Here is a 25,237-nt window from a genome sequence, read left to right as displayed (position 1 = left end):
TCTGAGTTGAGCAGAAATCACTGACCGCCAGTATTATTCATCTCCTCTGTGACACTCTTCTTACACAGTCTGCTTGGTTTAAATACTTTTCTGCCTTTTCACTGTTCAGCCTGTTGTGAAACTAACTTAAGTCCCGTATTTTACTGTCATTCGTGAGCCTATTCAAATGCAAACACCATTTTTGGAGATATTACTTGTAAGTAAACAATGACTGTTCTAAAGACACCACACTGAAACTGTAGACAGGCAAAACAAACAATAAAATGCCAATTAGGAACCAAATTACCCCACTGGGATACATAATACTGAAGTATTTCAGCATAAGATCTAAACACTCAGACAGACTAACTGCCAGCGTTGTTTTTGTGTGTGTTTTTTTGTTTCTTTAGATGTTATTCAGATTGAAAATTTACAGAGAGCTAAGCAATTATAGAGACTGGGGAGTCAGAGATAATCAAGGATTTTATGGGGGGTTGGTCATGTAAGCCCTATTTTGTTGTGCCAGCCCCTTTTAGCTCCACTGATAAACAAATCAAGGCTTTATTTCTACTGCAAGGCAATATCAAGAACACAAAATGCTGACAATATACTGTTTTATTGCTAATAGAATTTGCTTGCATATAGATACGGGCTTTAACTTAATGCACTGTTACTGAACAGATTCTGTCGCCCTTTTAAATAAAAAGCTTACAAAAATGATTGTATTTAATAAATGCTTGGGACAACCAAACAAAAACAATATCCTGAACATATTTTTCTGCTTCTAAGATGTAGTAGGAATATTTCAACAAACTACAAAAGGAAAAGATTCATGTTTGGAACATTAGTAAGAGAAAGCTGTGGCTTTGGTATCTGAATTTAAAATAGAGACTTTTTCAAGCTATTAAAACAGCTGCTGAGAGAAGCCTTGTACTCTGTAGGGAGCCCACAATACAATACTGTTGTCTGAGAAAACAACAGTTTTCTGGCAATAAAGTATCACGTGGCTTCTTTATTTCTACTGCACGCTAAGCAGTTAAAGTCTATCCAACGTGCTGATGCTTTTTTTGGTTTTAATTCATCATACATCACCTTCAAGCCTCTCAAGCCAGTCTGTGAGGAGGAAAACCAGTTCCTTCAATATGTGACTAGTGAAAGACATCCCCCACTCCTAAAATAAATCTGCAGAAATGATCCATTAAAACTATATACAAAGCACTCTATCATATTTACTTATCAAGCCAAAACTCAGTAGCAAAGCAGACATTTTTTTTCCAGTCTCCACACCTTTGGATTTAAGTTAAGCCTCTCTTATTTCCTCTCTCAGAGGATATGCAAACACCGCACACCTAGCACAGGTTGCAGCAGGAATGGCGGAGCAGGGAGGATTAATTACAAGCCCCATCCTTTGGCTTGTAATGGCTTGATTCTGTTACCATTAGAATCAAGACCAAAATATTCTTTTTTATGGCTAAGAAAATGGATCTACTTACACAACAAATGACCTCGAGTCAAAGAACTGAAGAAAAAATTAAGAGGCCAAACATGGCAGAACAAAGGAATTCTGCCACGGCATGAAGCAGCATCTCTCTGATAAATATGCAGCAGGTTCAGATACCTGTAAGCTGAACAGATTTTGCAGAGCAAATCCAAACACAGTGTTTTACAACCACTCCAGGTTTACCTTCCAAAGCTGTAAAACATCTGACAGAACTCAAGTAAACTTTACTATTTTGGTCAGACTTCAACATCTGAAAGAACCATTTTTCTTTACTGGAAAAGAAAAAACAACCAAAAAAACCCCTGATGTGTAAAAGACACATTTACCAAACAGGAGAACATTTTACATGTATTTTATACCAACAAATCCCGCTTCCATGGCCATTAAAATACTGGAAACAAGAGTCTCCACTGCACCATAATAAATCAGTCATGGCAGCAGCAAGATTTGTTACTGTTATAATTTAAGGAAATACGAGCTAATAAAGAGAAAGGAAGTAGTTAGAAGACAAAAGTCATCTTGAAGGTCAACCAGGTTACATTCACTGCTTCAAAGAGCACCATTTCCACAGCTGTCTTGAGAAAGTCATGGCAAGTAGACAAGAATTCTATAATCAGACACACCTCCCAATAATTTCCAAAGCTTTCTAAATGTCAAATGATCTATGTAATATTAAATAATGTGCATATTCCAACAAATGTCATTGAACTTTTAAAAAATTCCCTTCACACTCTATGACATCGGAATGTAATGAAATGCAGCACAGAAACCTCAGCCAGCCTCATCTAGAAAGAGAAGCTGAACAGAACACAAGCTAAGCACAAACTCACCCAAGTAGCAACAGGATTTACGAATAGGCAAACATAAATAATTTAAGAGCATAAAACCAAGAGTGACAAAAATTATTTGCCACATAGATCACTGTGCCTTTTGGAAAGGAACCTCTAGTAAAAAGCTCTGATGGTAACAAGCTGCCTCAGTACTCCTCCACATCACCACTAAGCCTCTTGACTTGTTTATTTTGCAGAATCCACATAAGTTTCTATACACTTCTCCCTTAATATGTCTGGTCTGGTTATAAGCTCTTCCTTTTGAGACCACATATTGCCATGACTTTATTTGCTGACAGAAGAACCAAACCCCACTGCCAGATCCACTCTATGCAGATAGTCTGTAAAAAACCAAGGCCTTCAATAAAAATAACATTGCCTTGACGTACGTTTCTCTTCTGCTGCAACTATTCCTTGATGGTAACAGACATTGCTGGGTTTACAAAGCAAAGAATATTTGACTACTCGCATAGAAAGTTACTTCCAAAACGTAATAGATACAGCTAATTTAAACCACTAATAAATATCAGTTAATCCTCCAAACTTTATTTCAGCAAATCATAGTCTGAATTTTGGGTTATCCCTGACAACAACAAAAGCCTTTTTACTTGTTTCACAACTGAGATGGAGCAAATTATCAATTTTATTACAACACTCATCATAACCAAATGACATCCTTCATACTTCAATGGATCACATTCTTGGTTGTGTGTTCTCTGAAACCATTTTCTATTTACAGAATAATCCCACAGCTCCAGGTACTCATTCACGTACTCATGATTCATGTTAACAAGTACAGCAAAGTTTATGAGCGGTACAAGGATATCCATGCAATCGCTGATACTTTAGAACACAACTAACATCAAAGTAAGAGAACATTAACAGTAGACTCTGGTCTTGAATTCTTCTTGCTTCGGAGAAAAATCATTTGAAACCGAAGTAAGATTTCTCATTAAGAACACTGTATGGTACTATATAAGTCTTGACATATGCCCATTTAGGTATATATCTGCCCACTTAGGTATATACCTGCCGTTAATTTTGTGGAATATATCAATATTTCCTACTGCTCTGCTCAAGCAAAAAAAAAAAAAAAAAGAAAAAAAAAGCCCTAAAGAGTAGCTGAAAGACTTTATTACTAATCCTTTTTAATGCTTACATAATTCTTGAAATGTTTTAGATTGACATTTAATGATAATACCAATGTAGCACAATTGCTGTTGCACAAGGACTGAATTTAAATATACCTGCTTCTACAGGAATTGGTTTCTCCAGAAGAAAAACTGTTTGTTTCCAGTGTGTTTTGGTACACAAGGGACCAGTTGAAAACAAGACCTGTATGGGAAGAGTTCAAGAGTTTGATTAGAGAACAACATTTTTAATATCAGACTACATCAATCAATTACTAAACACACGTGCCTATGAGTGTTTGCTTTAGCAAAACAGACTTGCTGTCAAACACTTTGACATAGAAAAAGAGCTCAAAAAGTATTTACTCTTGGGAAAGTTATTATTAAAATGGACACCACCACATACCTTGTTGTGACAGCCTTTCTCAAAAAATATATCAAAATAACCTGCAATTGCCTGTAGTAAAGAAAATACAGATAAGATGAAGAATGACAATCAAAAAAACTCCATAATAAATATATTAAACAATATGGATGCATAATCTGAATGATAGCTAATTAATTTGTCTATTTTCCTCTTTCTAGTCTAAATCCAGAACAGACAACATGGTGGCAAATACATCTTAAAGCAATAAACCATTTATGTTGCATCACCTGCTTTAGCTTTTCCACTAATGGCACTTTAGTTGAAGTTTGTAAAGTTCAGAAATGAACCAAGGAGACGCTAAGGGACCTTCATGACAAATGAATACCAGATGTTGGAACTGCTGACTCTTCCATCCCTTAAGCAAAAGGTCCTATCACTCATTCTATGCTGAGAATCTCATTCTCAGATGAATTATATCCTTGTCTCTAATACACCTCTTTCAGGGAAGATTGAGAAGTTTGACAAAGTTTAATTGACCCATCCAGACTACTTGCAGAATCTTTTTTGGAATCCAGTCAGACATCTCAGCCATAAAAATACCTCTCCATCATTGCATCAATAATGTTGGTATGCTTGCAAATAAAACTTATGATACCATTACCAGCTAAGGCAAGATAAAGGTTGAGATAACAAAAATACATTAAGAATTGATGGAAAAAAAACTGGCTTCCAGAGAAAATGAGACTCCCAAGTCATGTTTTTGAGCAGAAAGCAAGAACAGTGCCCCAGACTCCAAGGAGATGTATCACAGGTAGGGTGGCAAACAGCTAGGGACACTTGGCAGCAAGAAGCAACATTGGACATGCTACCCTGAGAAAACAGCCCCAGACAAACGTTTTTAGGGGATTTGGTTCAGGCTGAAAGGAGACTTCAGTTACAAGCGAAGAAACCACCCCCCTGCTTGTTTTCTGTGCTCAGGGATAGAGAAATCACTTGGACTCATACCAAAGAAAGAGGGAGTAGAACAGAGCATTTGCATATGTTTGATAAGTAGCAAAATAGAAAATATTCTTTGCTCAAATGCTTAACAGCTTGCCATCTTGAATCTTCCTACAACTACCGAGCCAAAAACAAAGTAACATATTCTTTCTTATGTTAATTTTCCATAGATGAGAACTTGTATGTATACATTACCAAACCAATGTTTGTTATCATAGGTCTGAGAATTAGGAACTCTATCAAAATCATCTGGAGATAAAAACCACTTCAGAGAATAATAACAAGAATACAATTCCATTATTTGAAACTGTATGGTGGTGCTTCCATTTCTTTATTTACTTATAAATAAATCACTGACCTAAATAGCTCAAAACCAACAGAATGATCATTACTAGTGGCATTTTATCAACCCAAGCCCATCTTTCCATAAAACTACATTTTCAGGTGATTTCACTTCAGTACATAACCGTATTGAATACAACAGTTATTCACAAGCGTCTATTAAACACACACTACTACAAAGAAAGCAACTTCCAGCCTACAGACTAAAGGAAGAGCAAGTCTTCCCTTTTTGTAGTAAAATTTAAACACAGAGCTAAGCAGCAAAAAAAGGTAAAGAAGAAAAAATTCACTGCACACAAACAGTAACCTCACAAACAAGGGCATATTAAAATGAAATAAATGGCTGGCCAGATTTTCATGAAAGGTGTAAAAATATTAAGAAAAAAACACTAAAAAACATTTGTAGTCAAACTAATGAAAAGGAACATGACAATAATGCTGCTGTAAACGTTAGGTGACATTTTGTAACGAAAGACTCTTGGTTTCTTTTGTCTTAAGCGTGACGATAACTGTTATTTCTTCCATTGCAGCTTTGGTTTTGCTCAGCCTTTGACAGATCATCTACAACTGCTCCAAGCATCAACCATCAAGAACTTATCTGGCAGAAGCTTTCAAATGCCAGTCTCTCGAATATCATACAACAAAAATGATGGCTTTTAAACTGGTAATAAATAACTAAAACTTTACCTAGACATATGTTCCAGCCTCAAAGGATGCTAAATATAAGAAATGATGCAGAATTACTCTTCCTGTTTTCAAACAGACTGCCATGAAGCAAACAGAGCCATGAAGGCAAAAACCTCAGCCTCAGAATTAACTCCTCACAACTAGCTAGGGGCCTAAGAAGGTTAACAACAGAGCTAAAGAAATAATTAGGAATGGATTTGCATTACTGAGACAGCAAAGCCTAGCAAAAGTTTTCTCAACCAATTTTAAGAAATATATTCCTGAAATTATTTTAGTATCCAGTAACCTCTCCTCATTTTCATCCAAGCCTGGTTCTGACAAAGAATTCTTAGAATAGCTTAAGGTCTTCACTGATCACTGAGGGATTCTAAGGTGCTCATGCAAGCATATGAACTGCAAATGAAGCACTTCCTCTCAATGCGACTCATTTCTTCAACAAATTTTCTCCCCTCACAAGTGATTTATCTTGAACTTAATTTTTCTTTAATTCACATAAGATGCACAAAATACATTATGATCGCAAAAGCTTTGGAAGCTGTAACGGGTGTATGTATTCTTCACGTATATTCTTCAATTTACAGCCCCTAGCTGAAATGGGGAGAGCAAATTTTAATTCAGACATATCTGAACAGTAGGCTTTTCCCATGATGACTGTCTGTTTTGTGCAGCTTTTTAACAGGATAAAACAAATGAGATTGACTCCTTATGGGAACTCAAAGGCAACCTTACCGATTCACTTAGGAACAAGGAAATTAAAAATTATCATCATGGCTATCACCTACAGTGAGTAATTTATCATTCTTGCTCTTCACTAGTATCATGTTCCAACAGTGAGAGGCTACAACAAATACAATTAGACAGCTGGCCACAGAAGTGGGAGATAATGTGCTTTTGATGGAGTTTATCCAAGCATGGAGATGGAATGTTTGTAATCCACGCGGTAGAGTTGCTGCCTTTTTAATCACAGTTAAAAAATATATATAAAACACAACTAAAAAGAATATATGTATATATTTTTATATACAAATCTGGACATCACTGAAGAGAAGACTGCCAGTAATTGAACAGATTATAAAGCCAAATCCTTCTTTCTAACAGGGTATCATTGTCTTTCCTTTAAACAGGCATTGGACATTCAAGGTGTGTTTTGCAGCACTACCCAGACTTCCAACTCACAACTAAAAATTGTCTTTCCTCACTTAAGATTTAGATGCTAATGCTCATTTTTGGCTCCCAAGTGCAAGACTGGACATTATGGGATTGAAACGCCTAACAGAGGAGACTTAAACATAGATTTTCCTAACTCAAAACAATTCTCAAGGCAACTTAATTTCCTTTTTCTCCTGATGGTTTTAATACATCAGTCACGTCCTGTGGTTCATTACCCTTCTTTCACTCCCTTCCTCCCTCCAACTTCTTATACACATCCCCTGCTCTTTGACAACATCTCCCGGGAGCAATGAAGAGATACTGCCATTTTCTCCCCAAGGGATATTGTTATTCAGCTAGGAAAGATCAACCATGATGGACTCGCAGGGGAAACACTCGCAAACAAAAGAGTAAGTTTGTCAAATTGATTTCTACACTGAGGGTAATCACCATTATATTTTATCTCAAAAGCACACACAGTGATCAACTCAGAATACAATTAATGCAATATTTTCCCAGCAGCATCTACTAACTGATATTAGCCAGATGTCTCATTAAAATCAGCAGTGACAAACCCTAATTCATTACCACGAAAATACACTTTCACAGACTAATTAAATTTATTTTTGGCAATTATCTTTGCAAGACTGAAATAAAACCAACATGCACTTAGATGTGCTTTGAGTCTATTAAATACAATGATACCAAACAACTGCTTAGTGCTTTTATTATGTTCAGTCTTTGAAATCTTACTACTTCTAGAACACCACTAGGATAATACTAAGAAGAGAATGTTAAGTGACAAGCCATGGGGGGAAAAAACTAAACATGAATACTTGTTCTGAGGAAAGCTTAGACTTCTCCCACCATAAAAATAACTTCTGAAACACTAAGCACCACATACCAAGCAATTCAAAAGAACCGAGTATGAATAAACTAAGAAGAGGTCAATTTCTCTGTTGAGCTGAAACTGAACAATTAAAAAATAGTATCTATTAAAGGGGGAAAAAAACCTGAGAACAAACTAAGGTGAGACTTCAGAGATATTAAACATGTCACCACTGAAATGAGAAGGGCAGCCTCTCCTGGAGGTCCTTAGGGTGAGCCTAGTCATAATGAAAGTAAATGCACTAATTAGTTGGTAAAGAGACCGCATTATTAGTTTGATTCCTGTCAATTTTTACTACTTAACGTCTGTCACCGCAGAAATGGAAACAGGTTGATGGGAAGAAGCAGCAGGCTGCCAGCTAAAAGTTAATTTCTTCAATGATTAGCACTATGTTGCAAGCAGCAACCAGCTAAGGCTATAATTCCTTGCTCTGTATACTTGCTAAATTACCTCTCAATGGTGCATGCTCCTGCAAAAACAGTTCTAGCAAAAGCAACAATGCTTTCCATGCTGCTAATACATCTCTAAAGAATAAAGTCTACTGCACACCCACTGTAGTATCTCGGAATGATGCAACATGTGAACCCACACACTATAGTCCAAATAACGGCTTTCTATTTCTGCTTCACCAGGGTCAGACTTTCTCTGACCAATCCAGCAGCATTCTATGATGGAATGATAGCGTTGATGGACGGAGGAAAGGTAGATGCCATCTACCTGGACTTCTGCAAAGCCTTCGACATGGACCCTCACCACATCCTTCTCTCTGAATTGGAGAGGTATGGATTTCAAGGACAGACAGTTTGGTGGATTAGGAATTAGTTGGCTGGATGCCCCATCCCTGGAGGCATTCAAGGCCAGGCCGGATGTGGCTCTGGGCAGCTGGATCTGGTGGTTGGTGACCCTGTACATGGCAGGGTTGAAACTAGATGATCATTGTGGTTCTTTTCAACCCAGGCCATTCTATGATTTTATGTTCATGATTCTGGGTATAAACAAAAAGCAGATGCAAACCAAGAAAACATCAGATGTTATTTTCAAAGGACAAATTGCAATCCTAAAGCACCTCCTGCAAAATTCTCAAGATAAATAATGGACTTGTATTGTTCATTTGCTGCAAGGTTAGGCAACCTGATATGATGGATGAACTGTCAACCCCCACCTAAACTTCTACAATTCATCATAGAAAGAGTGGAAATTTCTCTGTAAGTGTCAATAAACCTAAATGATGAAGAGCAAAATACTTTGCAGAGTTCTGACCATTTTTTAAAACCCACATTCACTGCACATTTTCAGACACACCATTCTTCCACCTACTCCCTTCCCCAGAAGCAGCAAAATTCAGGTGTGTTTGTATCTGGATTTACACAGTATAGTGATACATCTGTCAGGAGAACAGAACTTAAAGTTTTTGTAAACATGTATTGCTGAAGAAAAATGATTTTTTTTTTTTTTAAATGAACTACTTTACTTTCTTCAAGCATTAAAGATGACAAAGAATTTGGATCAATTTCTATCTGCTAACCAGTTATTTAAGGAGTGGACAAGTAAATTAACCCATGATTCCATTAGAGCTTAGTCAGAAATCAAAGCTGACCTTGCCCCTATGCAACAACAGTTATTTTATGAACTTACAACTGATTAGCAACAGGAGGGATTTTTGAATGAGCAATAAAATCAGTAGATTTTCATTTAATAACATCACAGATACTACCGTGCCTTTACTTAATTTGGTGATACATGTCACTTAAGTACTTACTACATCAAATTAATATTTTAAATCACGTGAGTAGGAAAATTTCAGTCTAAAACACCAACAAATTCACATGCACCCTGCTGTACTGCACCTGTGGTGACAAATGCAGCAGTGTGAAATATACAGACCCATCCAAAACCAGTTGGACTTGGGCATCCAAGACATTGTTGTGAGTTTGTGTCTGTATCAGAGGAATCCCACACCTGATTCACATACACACACAAAGTGTAAATAGATTGTCTATCTGTACTTCATCTTTACCCCAACTGCATTGCCTCCATACCTCCCATCTCTCCTCCTCAACTGTACATCTAGAAATATCTCTACAAAGACTAAACATCTTTCTAAGTTTAAGCTCAAGTACAAGATTTAAGTGCAAATCCAAATCTACAATATAAAACAGAGTAATTGGAGTCTACTTTTGTCTTATAGGATGGAAAGGATGTAGAAGGGTCAGTACAACTTTGGGCCCATATAAACCTCTCCTTTATACCAAAGGACCCCATCTTGGAGACAGAGAACAAAATTAGAGTCAATGTAGTGCCAAAACTTATTCCCTTTCTTGTTCCTGGTCTGGTTATCCAAAAAATTCCCAGTCAACCTCAATTTATCTTAGCCCTTGGAAAAAAGATTTTGTTGTATTGACACCATCAGTAACATTTTTAGGCCTTACTCCACACAATCCTCCAAGGCAAACACATTACACAGACCTAACAGATGAAGATGAAGCCTGAAGTCATTGATGAAGATGCTGAAGAGCACCAGTCCCAAAACTGACCCCTGAGAGACACCGCTCATGACCTGCTTCCACCTCTTCTTGTTGTCTTTTGCACCTGTTGTCAAGCTCAGCTCCATCTGTACCCTGCCTAACCTAATTCTGTTTCCACACACATGGACAACAGCTCTGTATTCCTCCCAGGCTACACAACCCTGCTTCCACTTCCTGTACATTATACTTCTCTTCCTCATACTGTACTATGCCATCACACTACAGGAGTTTAAAGTCTTTAGAAAAAGGGCTCACATCACACCTCTGTAATGCAGAAATTAAAGTTTCAAGGCATGGAATAATGCAAAGTAAAGCTTAATTTCAGACAGTGCATGAACTAAAGGTTCTATTGACCATATAGAAAAAATTAAAATCTTACTGTACACATCGTGGTTGTTGTGATTGTTAGGGTGAATTCTGATGTGAATTCCAAATCAGGAGTAGATGCGGTATTACAGTCAATGCGCTGAAAGGAATACAGGAATTCTGTCAGTAACAGTACTTAACAGAAACTGAGATACCTATTTGGATGATCTTTACAGGCTGTTCAGCTACTTTCATGTACAAACAGTCTCTAAGGGGCAATACTAACACGGCTTTTTAGAAGTAGGAAGAGCCAACTATACATGCATACTGACCAACAAAGTACCTAAAAGATCCTTTCTCCCAGATGTCAAATTCAAGAGATAATGAGAAGTAATAGTTTGGTACTAGGTAATGTATTTATTTTAAATAAACAAGTATCAAATACTAGAGGTTAAAAAACAACGACAACAAACCAGTTTTCAGTTAATTAAAAGAAATCCATCACAATCACAGAATCACAGAATGACCTGGGTTGGAAGGGGCCTCAAGGATCATGTAGTTCCAACCCCCCTGCCTAGCAGGGCCACCAAACATACACCTTTACTAGATCAGGTTGCCCAGGGCCCCGTCCAACCTGGCCTTGAACACCTCCAAGGACGGGGCATCCACAACCTCCCTGGGCAGCCTGTTCCAGGGCCTAACCACTCTCCTAGTGAAGAAAGAAGAACTTCACAAGTAGAACTGTAAGAAGTTCCTTAGTTTACATACTCAGCTAAAATGCTTTATCCAGGAATGTCATATCGTGTTGACACAAAGCATTCCATAAATTATTAGTCAGCTTTTCTTTATGTTACATAGTCTTTCTTTAGGGAATATCTTCCTTCCTGAAAATTACATTATAAACTATTCAAAACAACAACTAGCTAATATGAGAAAGCACATTAAGATACTGTCTGTAATAAGCTCGTGATGAATTGGAACATTTTTAATCTTTCCCTCAAAAACACCATCTATTTGTTTTGTGGAATGGCTATTGATTAAAACCATTTACCTGTAAGGCCACTGTTGCTCAACTCATTAATTTTACAATTTTGTACTGTAATTCCAAGCAAACAAGCACATGCACTGACTTGTGCTTGTTTTAACTATTTTAAATGATTAGATGACTATTAAATGACTATTTTAAATGATCAGAGTGCTGGAGTTTTAACATTAAGAACCTTATAGCATTTATCTTGGATACCCCCAAGTGTGTCTACATATATATTTTCTTTTACCCACAAATAATAAACTGAAACTTCTAATCTGACTACTGAATATTAAGAAGAATCTGGTACAGTACCTTAATGATGCTGGTTTCAGATATAAGAGTGCTTGGATCCAGCACCTCCACAACAGCTTCTGGAATCACAGCTTTCTTCATGCAAGACATGTCAAAGCCATAAACATCCTCCCAGAAAAGTAGCTTTTCTGCATGTTTATTCATATCTCCTACAGCTATCAGACTAATGGTGCAAATGTCAGGATAAACTGTAACAACAACAAACAGAAGAGTGAAATGTCATTTTTAGGCATGCATCATTCCTGTTCTAAGTGATTAACATTTAAAAAGACAAAAAACTTAGTTCTTAGGCAAGACTTTTTCTGCTGCTTTCTCTTATTTTGTTTTACAGATGCCATTTGGTGGTCTCATACTCTCCTGGGCTGGTTTTCTTTCAGCGGGTGGGCTTCTGACTTGNGTATATGTCCACAGAGGAGACTAGACACACTATTCTGATGACAGTATTTACTGCTGAATCCCATTGCCAGGACACAAGTGGAAATTTTCATGTTTGATGAAAATATTTTGGAACATCCTATTCTAGCTTCTATACAGAGACTACCCTGAAATACATGTAATAATTCCTGCATAGATACCCAAAGGAAAATTCAGATGAGGAATCTGCAGTAGCAAGAAAAGACCTTATTTTCAGATAAAAGCAAATACTCAGGTATTTGGTTCCTGTTTCTTATTGTGTTCAGCTGATATATGCTTTACAATCTGAAAATGACTTCCAAGTACACAAAAATAAGAGAAACTTCTTCTATCTGTATCCAAACAGTATGACAGGAACCCAAGTGACAGAAGACAACCTCCTCACCAATTCTTCCCCCCAGTTTTAGGTTGACACCTATCATTCTTGCATTATCTTCACATTTGTGCTCCCTTCTTGCAATAATGTTTTCAGAACACCCATCTATTCACAGCTTCTCCAAACAGTAGTGGAAAGCTGACACCTGCCATTTTAAGAGCTTCCTACAGGAAAGCTAATCAATTCCTTACCCACTACTGATTGGAACAGACAGACAGAGCAGCTGCTATAAATATGGCTGTCTAAAGTGTTATCGAATACTAAGAGAAGCTCATTTTAAAGCTTGTATTAAGTTAGGTTTCTTTCCACAAAGGAAATTCCCATTTTCCATTAGAGCTTTAAAGATTTCCAAGTCACACAACTTAGTATTTATTTTATCTGGCTTTAAAGCAAAATGCTTCCCATTAAGCACCTTATTTTTTTTTTACTGGTACATCAATGTGATGGTGTTAGTAAAACTAAAGCTAAGTTTCTCTTTTCCTCCCCCAAAAATCTAGTGAACTGTAAAATTAATTCCATCTTCAGCTCTGCTTGAAATTGTAACTTATCCAAATGAGCATGGGAGAAAGCACTGTTCAGAAAAGGCAGTGCTTTTTTTTTTGCCTTGTAAAATATTGAGGATAAAAACAGTAAATTGGGATTATCCTGTTATACTATGAGAGTATGCTTAACCTAACAAAAACCCTTTTACATGTTATCAAGATGACTGTTCCTTAAAGAAGCTATTTTTCACATGGAGAGATATCAACTTCTGGTGGTAGAAGCATCTGAAAGTAGCTTTTAGGATCACCAATAAGGGATTTATACTTCTCAAAGCTTTCACACTGCTGCTTACTAGTGTGAGAAATGCATTACTTGCTTTATCAACAAGCAATCCAAAGCTCCAAGAGCAGACACGGACACTCCGAAAACTAAAACAAAGCATGACACAACAACATGAAGTGACTACAGGATGCAAGGAATGCAGTGAGAGCATACAAAAGGGATGAAAAAGGACCCAGATACAGAGAAAATACAGAAATGTGGAGAAACTACGCACAAAAATGACTGAAAAAAAAAAAATAACAAAAAACACTCTATGACATTCCTTCCTTAGACTAGCTCACATTTCCCTTAACAGAATGTGTTGGAAAAGGCTTACTAAGCCTATCAAGTGTGAAATATATCAGTGGGTATCACTGGGGCCTCGATCAGATTTTATTACATCTCTTTATTTGCATGAGAAATCCTTCAGTGAGCAGTGGAACTACTTTGATCACATAAAGGGTAAGCAAAAAAGAAAAAGCAAAGAGATAAATACTGCTACCTGAGCCTAATTGATAATTTTTGTTTATTCCACTAACAGAACAACAAAAAAAGCATACTAAACCTGGTCTGACCTCAGAAAAATAAATCCATCCTCCATGAAGAAGACATGGGTAAGACTGCAGTGATACATCAAGTGCTAAATTTGCAAACCCAGTCACATCCAGAAGCATACACTGTACTGAAGTTTGACTGGGAACGTGAGCATGTTATCCAAGTATAAGCCTAAATCATGCAAAAGCAGTAGTTTTGTCAAGGTTTAAAAACACCTGCTTCAACCTGCATTTCAATTATTATCCCCGATCCTCCAAAAGTCTCCCGCTTTTTCCTGCAGCTTTATAACACCCTCCTGTGCAATCTTGACAGTGTTGTCATTTTCTCTCCTGAGGAAGGCTATGATTCAGTAATTATTCCTTCTCAAAGATGAGCTGCCCAAAATGCTGACTGGACAAAAGCACATGCTCCACAATGCTCTCAGATTCATCGCTTCGACATCTGTGTCCTTCTCGACTCAGTGCCTTGAAGTCATCTGTCACTACCAGCAGCTCACGTGGTGAGCAGTACACAATGGGAAATCCTTTGTCCCTTAGCAATGCCTCACAAATTTCAGGACACGGAAGGTTAAGACAGTAGTCCCTGGATATGCAGGAATAATTCCAAGTGAATACACCATCTTTTTTATATGAATGTGCAAACAGTATTACATTATGAACTATACCTGCCTTTCCTACGTCACTCCTGAATGACATGCACTGCGAACAAGTACGTGGAAAAAATATGCACTCAAGCAAATAAACAGCTTTAAAGAATGAACAGATGGGTCACAGGCAGCAAGAATTTTACATGCCCAAATAAAGCTATTGTATACTGTACATATTACCCTAGACAGTTTGACATAATCCTCCTCAGTATGCCAGTAGTCTCAACTGAAATAACCATGGTATGACTGACTGGACACATACCTGGGAATCAGGATTCTCTTCCTGCCTCAGGAAGGATTTGGCCAAATCACAGTAACTCCTACTGCTTTTCTCAGCTTACAAACAGCCCCTATAAATAACCATTTTGGTTCAGTAACGCTAAGAGGCTTCAGACTGAATTAATATTTACGGCAGAGCTCAGGAGATTCTCTGTTAAGATGTTAAGTTCAGGGTGAGCTCACCGTTCCAGCTCATTCAGATTTGGATGCGTCCACACTACCGCTGCTGTACATCTATGCTGCAGAAGGGCCAGTTTTGGTAAGCTAATGGTTGATCAATTTCAGCACACATTCAGCACAGCCATTTACCTGCTATGCAAACTGGCAGAGCAGTAACAGCTAGCATCTGAAGGAAACAGCATTCTGTTTAAAACCTGACAGTACCCAGTCAAGTAGTGGAATACAGTACACATAGTAAAAAGAGTCAGCTAAGAACTTAAGATCATTCTGAGACCACAAAGGTTAAGTGTACTACAAAACCATCACACACTCTCTCAAAGGGAAACTGCTGAGGCTGAAGACACTAGCAAATACACCGACAATACAAGAAGATCCAAGAGAACAAGATGCTCTCACAGTTTCTACAGAGGTCTGGCTCTACTCAGAAGGCTGTTGAAATACTAACTAAGCATAAAGTGTTTCCTTACTATTTTAGTGGATGCCCTCAAATTTAATAATTATTCTGTGATATAAAATGATTAGCAAATACCCATACAGAGCACATCACGACTGCACTCCAAATCTGGCTGGATATCTGTTCAAGTGGACTCTATTTTAACACACAAACAGTAATCTCAACCAAATGCTAAACACATGCATAAAAAAATGCTTTTCTTTCTGCATGCTGTAGCATACAAAGCTCACTGCAATCAAAGTGAAGCACTGCAGTCAACACTGTTACATAGTCATTAATCCAATCATTAAGGCAGTGTAGTGAAACTAACTATGCGCATGGTTAGCACAACAGGGGGAAAAAAAACCAGACTGATGACTACGATTGAAAAGGTCAATATGAAATACGATACTGACAAAGGAATCAACCAAAAGGAATAAAGCATTACAGGCGTTTAAACATCGCTTAAGATGATGCTATCTAATCTACTTAAAAGGATAAAAGCACTCTATTTCAAAAAGAAACATTTTTTTCTTCTGCCACTTCCCCACCTCCCCAAGCAAAAAGTATATTCCTGCTGGCACAGGATAAACATTCTGAACAGAAACAAAGGAATTCCATTAGTTAATTCATAATTTGCAGCATACGGAACCATGTCTTCCCCACACTCCCACTGTCCTAGAAAGGACTCTATCTGCTTTTCCTTTAATTCATCATCATGAATTCTTCATCTTAGATGTACCTTACTTGAACGGTACTACATCTTAAAGAATAAAGCTTCTTTTCTTCTGTTTCTAATCAGAGTATCTGAGGGAAAAAAAGTGAGCATTCCTCAATTAAGTATCATAGCTTGAGGTCACCATCCAAATCCTTCAATTAAGGTAAATAATAACTCAAAACATAAAAATGTGCTCTTAAAGATGAAGTTTATCTGCCAGCGTGTTTTTATCCCCCATATGCAGGGATATGCGTGGAAAGAAGAAGGGAGGCTGTGCTTAAGAATAAATAAGCCCTTTGAATCCTAAAAACACCATTAACATGAGACCTTGATACCCCATCTAAGGCTCTTCTACTATCCATACAGAAAATTAATGCCTTGAAGCTCGTGCTAATGGAAACATTTTTCATTTAGACTAGCAAGTTTCTCATTCATGCATAGCTTATTCCAAGTCTCTGAGTTAATTTAGTTTCCCCTCAGAGCTAAATTTATTAGAAGAATTATGCACACCAACCTGAGCCTCCCTCTGCCAGGTACTTGTCCTTTGCATAGATGACAGAATCCAGCATAGACTCAAAGAGAAGGAAATAACCCTGTAAGCACACAAGGGAAAGAATTTTAAACGTCATTACAGCTCTCATTTAGCATATTTAATAAGTATACAGACAGACTTACCAAAGCAGTTTAAGATCTTTACATAACGACACTCCCTGCTAAGAGTCAGCACCAAGAGGATTTCTCAAGAGTGCCATTACTTCAAAACTTATTAAATATTCCCACTAACATCTAATAAATCAACAAACCGTAGGCAATAAATATCCACCTACACTGATTACTTGAGTTCCAAAATGTCAAATTCACAACATTTGCTTTGTTTTTTGGTGCTATAGTTAATTTTAGAGAAGGTTGTAGTCCATAGTATAGACTAAAGCAGACAATACCACTGTAGTTCAAGTAGAGCAGCTGATTGTAAATCTTCCAGATTGTCTTGTGTGTTCTGAAAATACACAACTGAAAGAGAAGAGCACTGCATACAACTAATATATCTATTAAAACATTAAACTGTATCGACTTAAATCAACTCCAAATTTCAAGGAGATATACAGCCAAAAGTTTTACTATCATCCTATCTCCAAGTTTGAATATGATCCCTGCTGAGTAGCGCAACACACTTCATTTACATTATGACATCAAATCAATTCAGACAAATCCAACCAGGATACTCTTAGCTTTACCATCTCAAGCAAAATCCTTATTTTTACTCATAACACTGCTGCTTGATTTGTACAGACTGACTGACAATAGGGAAGAACAAAAAAATACAGTAGAAAGTCCAGATTCCAGCCTTGCGGTCCTACAAGCTCAAACAGCAGGAACCAAACAAATCTGAAGACCGTTTTCCCCATATACTTCCTACAGCTCTGTATTTCTACAACCACAGTTGTTTGATCTATTTTGTTCAATAAAAGAACAGTTTGAAAACGACAGGAATGTCCTTTTCTCATCCTACTACTTCTTCTAAGAAGATAGAACTCTACTGGACACTTTTCATCCAAATCCTGCCCTCTTTCCCACTTTATTGCCTAACTTCAACAAAATCCTTAGAGTAAACCCCAGAGCGAACATCACTGCTTTGTGAGCAATAGCATAAGATTTGCAAAATGGCTGAAAAGGCCAGGAGCTCCTACTGCATCAGACTGTTTTATGCTTCCAGCAAGCTGAAAGCACAGACTGGAACCACAGATCTCTTCTTGCAGTTCTAAAAATACGATGCTTTTGGCTCATAGGAATTCTTTTCAAATGCTTTTAAATGAAAAAGTGACCTCAAGGACAAATCTTATGAATAGTTAACACCAGCAGCCAGTGAATTACAAAGCAACATCTTTACAGATATACTCTTCGCTTAGTTCTTCCTGTCTGAAATGCCTATTGTCTACAACACACCTTCCAATGAGCAATACAATGGAATTCTTACAGCCCTTCTCCCAAGCTCTTCCATTCTGGCATTGCTGTTGCTTCCCCCTTTATCCTCAGTTCCATATAGCAGTCTTGCCAATTGCATAAACTGTCAGCGGTACCGAATCTAGTCATTTATTACTTACACCAAAACATTTTGCTCTGTGTGCTGAGTTCATCTGCAGTGTAATTTAGAATGTAATTTCACAGGCTGCTGCCTCACCTGTAGGGGTGCAATCTGGAAAGAGAACTATACCTGTTTTCTCCCCATGATGCTGTGGGGCAACACTCTTGCTTCCTTGTTTCAACCTCAAAAATGCTCAGTGTTTTATGCTTTTTCCCTTCAGTATATACTAGCATCCTCATGATTAATGAGTACAAAGAGATTTCTAGGATACAAAGCTGTGAGTAGAATAATAATAATTTTATCTTGCTACTGGCTGAGCTAAACAGGCATGAAAGATGTCTTATATGTCCCTTATATCCATATCTTGCATTTTTAACAGGGCTGTAAAACAGCCCCAGAACTTTGACAGCTTAGTATCCTGTAATGTTACATGTCCTTTATTATTCAAATAGACTGCATCATTCTAAGGTTTATTTCCATTTTAATTCGATACTTCATAAGTATAAGCAGCTCTTTCATTGGTGAAACCTAGACATATCCAAAAAACGGTATGAGCATGCTTAGAACAGCAGAGATCACTAGAACTTCTACTACAGCAGAGAATTCAACATTCTGCAATGCTCAAACAGGTGATAAGATGAAAGGCACCTACCAAACCACTGGCTCAGAAACCTGTCTCTTTCTCTTAAGTTTTTAACTACAAGGGTTCTATCAGACCACAGAATATAAAAAGCTCCAGAAGGTACACAGAATATATTAGTCAATGGATTCTGGTTTACAAAATAAAATGTAATCTTGCATGAATAGACAAACAACTGATGGAGTCTGCTCCACTTTGTGAAAAACCACCTTTTTTCACCTGGTTTTTCCACTCTTTAAGATAATGCTACATGTTTGGTATCACTCAGCACTACATAAATCAGAAACTCATGAGAATGCAGAGTGTTCTGACATTGTATTTGAGACAACCATATCAGACTGGAACTGGAGGTGATTAAGGAGGATGGAGCATCAGAAGCTTACAGCCCTGGAACAGATTACTGGGCAATCCTGTACAGAGAAACCTCTATAAATGAGGCTAGCAGTGAGATACGGTACAAGATTCACCCATTTGTACATTCTAAACAGTTTGCCTACAAAAGCCAAAAGATCTGGGTCTAATAGGATCAGCCTGGTAAGCAGAACAGATTATGACTTGGCTATTCTTATCCACAAGACATTGTGGCTCATAGATGAAATGGCTTTTCAGTCCTCACAGCCTGCAGCACTTAAAAGTACACATGTCTAGCCACCAATACTCCACTAGTGTTCTGCTACAAAGAATACACCGTGGTCTTCAGAATGCAAATATCTCAACAGATGGATTTATCCACATAGCCAGTATTCCAAGCCCTCAATCTTCAGCAGTCTTCTATTCAGATACCAGCAGAAGAGCTCATAGCTTAAAAACACCATCCACTGTCTTGCAAAAGTTTGTGTGCTGGTTTTAGTAGAATACATTTACACAGATGTCCTTATTGCCTGATTTTAATTCTAACATATGTGCTTCAGATGTCATGTCAGTCATTCAGTTGTTACATCAAAAGTAAGATCACTGTTCCCTGCCTGCTAATTTCTCTAAGCCCTGAAGAAAACATAACGTGATCTAGGTAAATTTTCAACTGAAAAACCATTTCAGGTGATGATAAGTGTAGATTGGAAATACCGTTTGGATTTGTCTGTATCTGATATACAGACACCCAGCCTACTCACAATGTAGTATTTAAGATGCTTCTCCCATTTCTCCATATTTTAAGGGGAAAAAACGGAAGAGATAGGAATAGGAACCTGTGAAAGCCACAGATCACTTACACAATTAGTAATAATCACCAGAAACCACTAAAATGAAGGTGCTCATACAGCAATACTGTACCTTTGACAACATCCTCATGTGCCAGTTTTTTCAGAAAACACGTTCTAGAAATATTCCTGCTGGATGCAGCATCTTTTCCTCTCACCAGCCTCCATGCTGTTGCTGCTGACCTATTTATAACTTCCCAATGCCACAGCCATAGCTCTAAAAAGCTTACACAGTACTGGTCTTCAGTACAGTTCTCTGCCAAGCTAAACCAATCCATTGCTCCACAAAAGGGCATCGTAATTGCTAGTGTACAAACAGCTTACTCACTAATAGAAGTGGCAAGTTTCCATATTTTTTTGTTTCAAAGAAAAATTATTGTTCCCATTCAAGTTTTCTTGCTAATTCACATAGATGGTCCAAATAAAGAACTGAAAACATAATATACGAGATCCTTTTTGCTTCCATGTTTAGCATGTATAATATCTTCAAGCAAGTGGTCAGTTTTTGAGCACTTCTATTCTCATATGAACACAAAATACTTCACACTGCTCTGAAACAGAGAATGAAAACAAAAAGCCAATTCACACAGTTGTGAAAATAGGGAACATGAGAAAGCCAGACAAAGAGGAATCTTCATTTGCATTTAGGCAACACAACAGTCCTCTCTGGACAGTGTTGGATCTGTCTTTGCTCCATATCCAGACATCAATCTTACTCTCACAGCATTGTCCTCTTTATCTCTGTATTGCAGCAACCCATAAATATACTAACATCCCTAAATGTTCGGAATACCTCATTAAGTCAAGAGCACATTTATACAATTGTAACATTAAAAGGTAAATTAGTGCCAAAAAGGGAATCACAGAACATTCATTACTTGATTTCTTACATGAAGTGTAAGAAATAGTCCTCTATTTCACCTTAAAGGAACCCATTTACAACATTCCTTAGGTTCTGGAGTGCCCAGATCAGTTTCAAAAACCAAAGCTTAGGCTCCAGTATAAAAAAATGTGTTTGAGAACATGATTCTGGCACTTATCTTAGGTAACTGGTCAGAGGTTTCCTCAAAAGAGCTGTTATTGTCTCTAGTGAAGTCACTATGCTGCCAGAAAACACCAATAATACCACTCTATTTTTTAATCCACTACTACCAATAACTTAAATCTTTGTTGAAACAAGTGCCCCACACATTAAATTCAGCTCATGCTTTACATAATATTCTTTACAGCAGTGGAACAAAAAAAATATTTATAGTTAGTCAGCACATGAAAATACTTAAGAACAATTTATTTTCGCCTTTATCTATAAATTAAACACATGTGGATGCATAGTGAATGTGCCCAAAGGCCTCTCTGCATGTAGCATGGCCACAATTCGTCAAAAACAACAACAAAGAATATAAGCTTCTATTACCGATCTTAATGAAAAATTCTTCTATCCTTTAAATTCAAATCCAAACAGTAGCAATTCTTACAAAATATCAAGAACATTATTTTAAGAGCTTTTTTCAAGGTCTGTAACATAGGAAAGTAAATTGTGGAGGTCCAAAGAAAAAGTTAAAGAGTGTTTCCTCCTACCACAGTTTTGACAATGAACAGACTAAGCCACTATGTAATGCAGCCTGATGCTAGGCCTTCTCAGACTTCTTTATTAGTATCAGTGCAAAGCAGCAAGCACGACCATGCTTGAAAAAAAGCATGTGAAAGAATGACAACAGTCCAGCACCTGCAATCAAGCACACTCCAGGAAATAACCAACAGGAAATGCTTCTTAGTACATATAAATGATCCATTAGCATTATCATAACGACTTGATGCTGTGTTGGAGGACATGGTTTAGTGGGAGCTATTGGTAATAGGTGAACGGTTGGAATGGATGATCTCTTAGGTCTTTTCCAACCTTGGTGATTCTATGATTATGCACTTTTACAATCAGTTATTTCATTCTTACACTAAAAACTCTGCAATCAGTAGCAATGCTGTTTTCAAGTTCTCTCTGTTTGTAGAATTCCCAGCATTTACGCTCCTTTAATTCACTTTTCCTGCACAGTCCGGACAGTCTTGAGTTGTCTTCATGGACTTAAAGGTATTTTGTTAATCAAAATAATCTAAGCTACGTAACTAATGCAAAACATCCCAAGTACTATCATAAGAGCAGCTGTAATATTATTATTCAGGAACACAGTATACTTCTGTAGATTTGCAGACTCAACTACGTAACACCAACTATATCCAAAACAGTTTAACTGTACTTACAGAACCTTGACCTGAAATAACATGAACAAGTGAGATGAAGAATTTTATTTGAATACCACATAATTCAGACTGTTGTTCCACCTCCCAGGTTATGAAAAACACTGCTATAAGCACAACGTCTTGTTGGTTTAAAAAGCAATCCTTCAAGAATCATTTTTCAGACTTTCATAATGAAATAATGCATTTTTTTTCCCTAAGAACAACAGTGCTTTGAAAAGAACATTCATACGCCTTACCATCCATTCAGATATAATTACATCCACTTTCTCCAAAGGCAGATCTACTTCTTCAATTCTTCCTTTGATTAATGTAATAGTATTTTCAAGTTTATTTAATCTGCAAGTCATAAAATAAGCCAGTTAGTTCATATTTCCATTAGATGGTGTCAACAGAGATATACTGATGTCTCTACATGGCATTTCTTCCCTCCTCCCCCAAAAAAGGGCTAGGAGACAATATTATTCTCATTAGTCATGTTTCAGACAGAACGTTTCTATAGGTCTCCAAAAATTTCAGCACATTAAATGTCAGGCAAAGGAGGCAGGCAGTAGAACTGCATATCTCCAACATCTTGTGCATGCAAATGTACAGACTTCAGAGGCCAGGAGAAGAAAGAAGAAGCCAATTTACAATGATAGTCCTTTTTATTTAGAGCTGTTTTAGTTCTTTCTTTGACCTTTGTAAGTCTGGAGTGATTAGAGTTACTCCACAACGAAGGTGTTGTCCTCATTGGGATTTTTGCTGAAATTATCTGCAATGTTTAAAAACTTGAGTAACCAGTATTACAAACAAGGAATGACACATACATTCTGTAAAAGGAGGAAGGTATTTTTGAAGCTAAAACTGCATGCTAGTTAAATTGCTAGGTACCTATCCCCAAAGAAATTTATCTATCTGCTGCAGCTCCCATCTGTGCCCCTTCCCCCCACTGCCTGACATCTTACTCTCTCATACTGACTCTCAATGCAAATGAGTAATCACATTAAAAATTCCATTTAGAAGACAATAGGAGAAAGATCAGGAAAAAAAAAGGAGGGAAAGGGTCAGAGGACTGCTTGAACACGTGGGCTGTAGGAAATATCAATTAAATCCTTCACATGGGACAGCCTTCCCTTAGAAGAGTAGCAGTTCATCACTAATAACACACTTAGTTTGTAAACAGGAGTCAAACAAGTTCAAAGGGAAAAGTAAAATGTTAAAGAGCCATGACTTGTATCAGTATTCTAAGAGCAAAAAGGATGTAAAGATAACATTGTTAATGACACTGCACAAGGACATAATAAACCAGTATTTATCCTCAGTATTTTTTTAATTACATTTTAAATTGCAATTGTATCATATAAAGAAGGAGTTTACAAATAGTAAAAAAACCAACTTGGATGCAATTTATGCACTCCACGTTGCAACTAGTACTTAATATGGCACTTTTCTTAAGCAGGTATTTATTTAACAGAAAAAGGTTACAGCATCTGAGTGTGATATGTGAATGAAAATCCTTAAGTGCTCAGACAACTTTGTTTTATTTTCACACAAACTCACAGCCTCCCATATTATCCCACAAAGGTAAATTAGTGAAACACAGAATGGATAAATAAACTATTAAATGAGAGGAAAACCATCCAGACCATGAGATTCTAAAGAGACTTTGTATTACGTTTCTCAACTAAGTGACAGCCAGGTATCAGAGGTGTCCCTCAAGATTCAGTAGTAAATCTGACACCAATTAAGCAACCTAGATGATGGAACAGAATGCAGAGTTATAAGATTTCTAGATGAACCTCGACTGAGGAAAGTAGATGATAAATTACAGGGTAAAGACTGTAGAAATGAGCTGATAGGAACTCTGCAAAGGCAAAGGCCACCTCAGCTGGAATAATCCCACATAGCAAGACAGATTGGTTCTTGAAGGTTAGAAATCAACTCTTGTTTGCTTTTCTCCATTCTGTTCTAACAAGGGGTGCCAGTGAACAATCTGAACATAGGCAACCAACACGAGTTTGTAGAAATAATAACCAGCTGTGTCATAAATACAAGATTAGGAAAAATATTTTAATAGCTTTTTACAGCAATATTTACCATATGTGTTTCCCAGAGCTTTCCTACCTAATGATGTCCATGGCTTGATAAATGATTTCAGATTGGTCTACTCCAATTACTTTCTTTGCACCTGCTTTGGCAGCAAACATCGAGAGTATTCCAGTACCACAGCCAACATCCAAAACAACCTGGAATGAGTAAGCAACATATTTTTACTTCCATTTATTTCTTTTTCTCTGATTTTTCTACATGTCCTTCTACATCAGAGAAAGAACACATTCTAATGGAAGAAAAAGAGAAAAGGTAGCATCAGATCTTCCTATTACATTCAGATATCCAAGTCAAATCACAACTGTGACTTCAGATCTTCTACAGGATCCTTTGACTTTTACAGACAGGTAATAAGGCAGACTAGCTCCCAGTGCTGATGAGATCATTTGCACAAGAAAAATCATTGAAATAATTACTTAGGAAACAACTAAATGTTACATAAACAGGGGAAAGAAAAAAATTAGAGCCTGAAAAACTATTAGTGAATATTCTAACAACTGAATTTAGCACATTCAGACTT

The 25,237-nt window shown here is 37.2% G+C and overlaps 1 protein-coding gene across 1 annotated transcript in view; it reads right to left on the bottom strand.

The window, feature by feature from the left end:
- The window catches only part of PRMT3 (protein arginine methyltransferase 3), a 39,902-nt gene that overhangs the window by 3,608 nt on the left and 11,057 nt on the right, over window positions 1–25,237 (bottom strand). Inside the window, exons 8-14 of the mRNA XM_015863426.2 lie at window positions 24,733–24,854; window positions 22,866–22,965; window positions 16,966–17,044; window positions 12,047–12,234; window positions 10,778–10,864; window positions 3,847–3,897; window positions 3,558–3,645 (exon numbers count right to left, since the gene is read on the bottom strand). Coding sequence (XP_015718912.1) covers window positions 3,558–3,645; window positions 3,847–3,897; window positions 10,778–10,864; window positions 12,047–12,234; window positions 16,966–17,044; window positions 22,866–22,965; window positions 24,733–24,854 — 715 coding nt within the window. The remainder of the gene's footprint in view (window positions 1–3,557; window positions 3,646–3,846; window positions 3,898–10,777; window positions 10,865–12,046; window positions 12,235–16,965; window positions 17,045–22,865; window positions 22,966–24,732; window positions 24,855–25,237) is intronic.

The sequence above is a fragment of the Coturnix japonica genome, chromosome 5 (genome assembly GCF_001577835.2).
Source record: "Coturnix japonica isolate 7356 chromosome 5, Coturnix japonica 2.1, whole genome shotgun sequence".
NCBI lineage: Eukaryota > Metazoa > Chordata > Aves > Galliformes > Phasianidae > Coturnix > Coturnix japonica.
Note: the sequence above shows the minus strand (reverse complement) of the source record. Positions and strands in the feature narration are given on the sequence as shown.